This window comes from Zonotrichia albicollis, chromosome 9, assembly GCF_047830755.1.
Source record: "Zonotrichia albicollis isolate bZonAlb1 chromosome 9, bZonAlb1.hap1, whole genome shotgun sequence".
NCBI classification, from domain to species: domain Eukaryota; kingdom Metazoa; phylum Chordata; class Aves; order Passeriformes; family Passerellidae; genus Zonotrichia; species Zonotrichia albicollis.
Genome location: NC_133827.1, coordinates 18985001 through 18991986, shown reverse-complemented (window position 1 = coordinate 18991986; position 6986 = coordinate 18985001). Strand labels below are relative to the sequence as shown.

Here is a 6986-nt window from a genome sequence, read left to right as displayed (position 1 = left end):
ACGCCTCTGCTAGCTAAGGTTCCACCTCTGCTTTGGGAAGGAGAAAAATACATGGAGAAAGAGATTTGGTTTTGACCTAAAGCCAAAAAGCTTGATAGGTGGAAAGCCATCCTAGGCTGGAATGACTCCAGTCATTTACAATAGTGCTGGCACAAGCTTAGGTGCCTTAAAAAGGAACTTTCCCCCAGTGTTGCCCTCCCCCTGGGGCAGCTTTGCCCTTCTTTGGTGTGGCAGCAGCCTCCAGCCTCCGGGAATGGTTCTTGCAGTTTAAAAGGAGAAGCCCAAACTTATTCCACAATAATTCATTTCCCAGCACACTGAAAGCCCCACGTGTGTGCATTGCTGTGAGCTGGACACACTTTCTCCAGCAGCCACTAAAGCATTTCCCAATTTGCAGAGAGCAGCAGGCACAGCCCTGGCTGAGCAGGCTCTCCCACAGGCTGTCCAGCAAAACACTGCTCCTCCAGTTCCTGTCCAATTCCCAAAGCCATCTTTTCCCTGTAAGGCCATCTTCCCAAGCTATCCCAGTGGATTATATATCTGTTCCAAAACTTCAGTTATGTCCAGGAAAAATTAATGGGAAAACCCAAGTTTTAGGTCAGCATGCGCAATAGCCAAGGGAGCTGCAGTGTCTGAGCTGACAGCTCCCTGTGCCCTCAGTTTAGCAATGCAATAGCCAGACTTCACTCTCTAAACAGACTGCAGCAAGCCAACCAGGACTCAAAGCAGCTGGTAAGCATGATTTTTTTTTTCCCCCTCCCTCATTACTAAGTTGAGGAGTTTCTCTTCTTTTGGGTTGAATTGGACTGACTTTTCTGTTTGCAAAAGGTTTTCTTTCTCAGAGTTATTCTCGTAATAGCCAGACAGTATTTTAAACCAAGAATAGCTGATCTCTGTTAGATTCATATTCCCCTTTTTGGAAACACTATTTAGAGAACAGAACTCCTAAATCAAAAATATTCAGGAAGAACAGTGAGAAACTGCATGGCTGTAACAGTAAATATTGCACTGGCACCTTTCGATTCACCTCTTTCCTCAAAGACTCCGGGGAAGATTGGGTTTGTCTAAATCTCCCAGAGTGACACCAGTTCCTCACCAGAAACCGGCACCACCCACATTTAAGGTGTGAGCCCTCTGGAATCAGCAAAAATTACACTATGAGAATTACAAAAAGAAAAACTTTTGACATAAGCCAAAGCCCTGGTTAATACCCTTTGAGGGAAATTCTCCAGTGGGAAAACAGATGGATTTTTCACTCTGTTTTGTGCAGAAAGATGTGGGGACTTAGAGTATATAATTTTTATATAGTGCAATCTGAAATTTAAATTCTGAATCATTATGTAGCCCTTAGGAATGGCATTGTTCTCACAAATGCTACCATGGCTTCTGCTGATAAATGAATAAACTTCATATAACAGATATGTGCCTTTGATACAGCAGCTGCCAAGGCAATCCCTGAAAGCCACCAGCAGCACAGAGCTCATCTATTTCTTGTAGATCTATTTCTTGTCCAAAAGGTATGACTGACATTCAAATATAGCAGATTATTTCATGTTAAACTGATGCTAAGCATCAGATGGAAAACTAAAAGGAAGTGGGACAGACCAAGTAAAGAGATGTCACTTCTAAACCAGAGCTTAAGCTCAGATCTGGTAGACACAGCTTAAAACTTCCCCTTTGTAAGATATACTTATGCCAGAGAGCTGCTTGACTTCTCAAGCACAGAAATCACCTGGGCTTGAGTTAGACTGTGGGGATAGAAGATGTTCTTTCCTTGCAATCACAGCACTTTTCTCCTGAGCAAGGAGAGCACTGAGTGTGAGATGTGTGCTGTGATGCAGGGCTCTGAGCAGGCTGGCCAGGCAGCCCCCAAAAAAGCTTCTGCAGACCTGCTTTGGCTCCTCACACCTGCCCTGCTGGTGGCCTTACAGGAGGGGTTCTTTTGCACCAGGAGAAGACCTGGATGTGGGGCACACCACTAAAATTGAGTTCTAGGCAGGGCACCAGAAAGCAGAACTAACCCCAGCAAAATCACCAAAACACAGCTCAAGAAACACAATTTTGAGCCACATTTCTATGGGTCACCACCATGCTTTAACACAGGCGTCCCCAGACAGCCTGTGCTGGTTTGGAGGGGTAGTGCATGAGCTGGAGGGGACCCAGGCAGGGGGGACAAGGGTGCCACTGGGGCATGGCAAGGTGTGATCACTGTGCACACCTTGCTTAACAAACCAAGCCACTTGCAGGATTCACAGCCATCAGTTTCGCTGCTCCGTGCTGGTCCCTGGACAATCACTACCTCCCTTGCTGCAAGGGGATGTTTCTCTTCCCAAAGTGCAGGGACACAGGAACACTGCCTAAGGGGCTCAGGCTGTGCCCACTGCACCTCACAGCACCCTCAGCCCCAAAACTGCCCCCAGGGCAGGGCACTGCCATCTCAGAGTGCTGGGTGGCTGCTGGAGCCTGGCTGGGTGGGCACAGATTGAGAGTTTCCTGATTTTAGGTGTTAGGCACTGCCCACCAAAGCCATTAGAGAGAGCTTTTAATTTTGTTTTTTTCAAAGCCCCTTCAATATCCTCAATATAAATACTTTTTCTTCAAGAATAACTGAAATCATGGCAACCTCTTTGTTACTGAAGTGGTTTAACCCCAGCTTGCAACTGAGCCCCACGGAGCCACTCACTCGCTCACCCCTGCTACAGCAGAATGGGAGAGAGGGAATTGCACTGGTAAAAGTGAGAACACTCATGGGGAGAGATGAGAACAGTGTAGTAATTGAAATGAAATAGTAATAATAACAATAAGAAATTGTAATGGAAAGGAAAATAACAAAGAGAGAAAGACAAGTGATGGAAATGAAGACAGATGCTCAGCACCAGCTCACTGATAACTGGCCAGCCCCTGAGGAGCAGCCTGGGGCCAGCCTTACCCCTGGTTTAGAGCTGAGCATGATGCCATGGTTTGGAATATCCCTCAGGTCAGCTGGGCTCAGTTGTCCTGGCTGTGTCCCCTCCCAACCCCTTGTGCACCCCAGGCTCCTCACTGGTGGCGTGTGGAGCAGAAAAAGCCTTGATGTTGTGCAAGAACTGCTCAGCAGTAACAAAAACACCCCTGTGGTATCAGCCCTGTGTTCAGCACACATCCAAAACACAACACATGGACAAAGAAAATTAACTCTGCCCCAGCTAAAACCAGCACATTTCTTCAGCTTCCTTTGAAGCAATTACACCAGAGCTAATAAGATATTATTTAAAATACGACATTTGAATAGCTTGCCCAGGAAAAGCAACCCTGCAAAGAATTTGCTCCAAAATATTATTTTTCTTGAAAATTACAGAGCTAAGGGACTCTAATTGCCATGCTGTTGCTCACTTTTTATTGCCTATTATGCCACTTAGAACGCTCCTAACAGGATACCTTTACTGTTCCAGAGTATAAGCCCTGCCCAGGGAGCAGTATCACACAACAATGGTCATTTTAAAATTATTTTGTGTTCTAAAAGCCTGACTCAAAGCCCACCGGGGGCTGGGAGCATAGCACAAAGCCAGGCTGGCTGCAGGGTGTCACCACCAACCTGGTTTTGGGCAGCTGCATTAATTGCTCTGACCAGCAAAGCAGCCAGATTAAAGAGAAATGCAATCCTACAGTGGCTAAACACTGCACAATTTGTCTTCCCATAATCAAAAACCAATTCAGATGGAAAAAAACCTCCAGTATCACAATTTCAAATTGTGGCTCAGGGAAGCTGGGAAGCCTGGCTGTGGTTTCTGTTTGTGTTAGATAGATCCAGGTGAGCAGGGTGTACATGCAGTGAGAACCCACCCCTGCCTGGGAGGCTGTGGAGGGTTTGAGACAACTCTGCCAGCCCCATGCCTCCCATCAGCCCCTCACTCACCCAGGCAGGAGCCAGGTCTTTTTGTGGCTAATTGAGCAGAGCTTTGCAAGGAGATCAGCCACAGATACCCTGGCATCTGCTCTGCTGGGTGCTGAAACATCTGTGCCTTGCACAGAGCCTGAGAGGGCTGGAGGGTAACTGGTCTTTGCTCCTCTCTGCTCTGGGTGTGCCCCAGGGGTCCAGCTTGGCTCATGGAGCTCACACCAGCAGCACAAACTGCTTTCCTTCAGATGGACTGACTGAAATTTAGTCTTCTGTGCCTCTCTGTTATTTGGGGGAGGGTGGGAAGAGTGTTCACTTTTTTTCTCTATTAACCTTTAAAGTTAACAAAGCAATTGTCCACATCAGGAACCAGCAATGAGGGGCCTGGCAGGGTTTCTGCTGTGCTCGTGGCTGCTGCTGGCCCCCCACTCCACAGGGGTGGCTGCCCAGGAGACCCCCCAGCCTGACCCCAAAATGCCATGTGCCAACTGGATGGGAGGAGCACCTGGCTACCCTGGCCACAACGGGGCCCCCGGCCGGGATGGGAAGGATGGAAGAGATGGACTCAAGGGAGATAAAGGAGATGAAGGTTGGTGAGGAGCAGGTGGTATGTCATTGCTCGAGTCCCAGCCCCTGTCCCAACACATTTCATGTCTGATAGGTCCATGCCTGATCTTTATCCAGACAGGTTTTGATTATCACCTGAGGTGGAGATTCCATAACCCAAGTCAGAGTTTGGTGTGGGTTTTTCCCCAGTTAATGATGCTTTTTCTGATGTGCTGCTCTCAGCAGCTCAGCACACAGCCAGGGCAGGGTGTGAGCAGGGTTTCCACTCGCTGCCTCAGCCCCTGGGGACTCCTGGGATCCCTGAGCCCTTCCTCAGCTCTGTGCTGAGCAGGGCTCACACCACAGCCCCCTCTGCACGTCAGCAGCAGCTTCCCACACAGTGCAAGCACAACTCCCAGTTTCCACTCTGTCCCACAGGTCCTGCAGGTCCCAAAGGTGAACCGGGCCCAATTGGGAGCCGAGGCTTTCCCGGACCTCCTGGATCTCCTGGAATTCCTGGAATCCCAGGGCAGAAGGGCAAAGATGCTTTTGTGCAGCGCTCTGCCTTCAGCGTGGGGCTGACAGAGCACAGCCCGGCCCCCAACGTCCCCATCCGCTTCAGCAAGATCTTCTACAACGAGCAGGGCCACTACGACCCCAGCACGGGCAAGTTCCTCTGCAATGTGCCTGGCACCTACTTCTTCTCCTACCACCTCACTGTGTACCTGTCAGATGTCAAGGTCAGCCTCTACAGGAAGGACAAGGCCGTCATCTTCACCTACGACCAGTTCCAGAACAACAACGTGGACCAAGCCAGCGGCTCTGTCCTGCTGCACCTCAGCTCTGGGGACGAGGTCTGGCTCCAGGTGTATGGGAATGGGGACAAGAATGGGGTCTATGCTGATAACCTCAATGATTCCACCTTCATGGGCTTCCTCCTGTACCCCGACCCAGATACCTACTAAAGTAGGGGGTGCTGTGTGGAAAAGGAGGAGGTGGCTTAACCCCAGACATGTCCTGGTGCACTGGCACTATAGCTGTAATGTATTTACCAAAAAATTGCCTTTTGCCAAGGGGGGACCCTTTCTCCTGTGAAATCACTGAGGTTATACCAATACTTCCATGGAACCAAGAGTTCACTCCTACCTCTGCTCTTGCTTTCCTGTGGAAACCTCAGCCCAAAGTCAGATACCACTCCTGCCATGTCATGAAAAACTCTCAACATGGCTTAACCTTCCTTTAAATTTAGAAGTGAGAAGAGAAAAATTAGTTGCATTTAAATACGTTGTTCTAAATTTCCCTTTTTTAGCCACCTAAATCCATTTAAACCAACTGTAGAAATTTTACTCAGCATTTTAAAGTTTGAGTAGAAGTAGAGTGCTCTTGTTTTCAGTTGGAACAGATGGCTCAGTTTTTTGTAACTTCCACTTATTAGGGTATTTGACTTCCACTCCTGGTTTGTTGTCTCCCTTTTTTCAGCCCAGATCTTTGAATGTATTCAGGTTATTAACAGCCACTGATTTTAATACTTAGATTTTCTTTTGATGTTTATCCCCTGTTGTTATCTCTAAGGCCGACAGCTGGCTTGGTTGAGGGCAGGGATCTTCTCTTGGGGTTTATCTGAGAAGCCTTGTGAGCACTGGTGAGGCCACACAACAAAAGCATCCCATTGACTGTGTGTTTTGTAAGTCCTGAGGTGACCACAAAGATCCTGTCCCTTTTCCCCTCTACACAGCTCCCAGAAGCAGGCAGAAGTTGAGATCTATCAGCTGTGTTTGTCCTTTTCCAGGCTCTAAGTGTGCCACAAGCCATGGTTTGCCCACCAGCTGGGCACAGCTTTGGGTGGTGTTGAAGCCTCCCATGTGGAGTGGGCTCCTGGGATGAGCACTCCCATCCGTGCCCCAGCTTTGGGCAAAGTTACCTGAATGCAGAAGAGTGTTAGGGCTGGAATTAGTGTCAATCCCATCAACCTGCTCCCCAAGGAGCTTGCTTGACTTTTAGCTAAAAGAGGATTTGATGGTTTCTCAGATACACTCAAAGAAGACTCCTGCTACGAGCTTCAGAGCCAGCTGACACAGAGCAGAGCTAATGCAGTATCACAAGCACAAAACAGCTTTAAGAGCTTCAGCTGAAATTACTTGCAACATCATTTTCCACACTCCAGTGAATTACCACACTGCAAATAAAAAACAATAAAAAGCTCTCTCAATGAGAATGTCTCCACTTTTTTGTGAGTGTATTGTTGGGAAGGGCTTGAAGAAAGGGATATACTCCTAGCCTCACCAGACAGCCCAGGAAATCCCTTTTTTTTTTTTTTTCCAGCAAGGTGAGGGCAACATAGGCTGGCAAACACAGGGTTATCCCTCTTTTGCTTTCTCAAGAAACACTCCACACTCTAAATTTCTTCAAGGCTTCAGCATCTCACCACCTTACACTGTATTGCATTTTTCTGGGGTAAGATGAGTCTGGTTTTCACACTTTTTCCCAACCAAATTCCCTGAATCCAGCCTAAATGGCCATCCAGAGCCAAAGCCTCTGCTGGCCCTGAAGGCTTCAAGCACTG

The 6986-nt window shown here is 48.1% G+C and overlaps 1 protein-coding gene across 1 annotated transcript; it reads left to right on the top strand.

The window, feature by feature from the left end:
* Positions 1-322: 322 nt before the first annotated feature.
* Positions 323-6639, top strand: LOC102062183 (adiponectin). The gene is made up of 3 exons (XM_005490959.4): positions 323-732; positions 4244-4466; positions 4862-6639. Exons 2-3 carry the CDS (start codon positions 4253-4255, stop codon positions 5386-5388), a joined length of 741 nt encoding a protein of 246 aa, XP_005491016.1. The 5' UTR covers positions 323-732; positions 4244-4252; the 3' UTR covers positions 5389-6639.
* Positions 6640-6986: the final 347 nt, after the last annotated feature.

Excerpts from the sequence above, each read along its gene's own strand:
- LOC102062183 (XM_005490959.4), top strand. The coding sequence starts at position 4,253 with ATGAGGGGCCTGGCAGGGTTTCTGCTGTGCTCGTGGCTGCTGCTGGCC. Across the intron at positions 4,467-4,861 it reads GGGAGATAAAGGAGATGAAG|GTCCTGCAGGTCCCAAAGGT; the intron begins GTTGGTGAGGAG and ends TCTGTCCCACAG.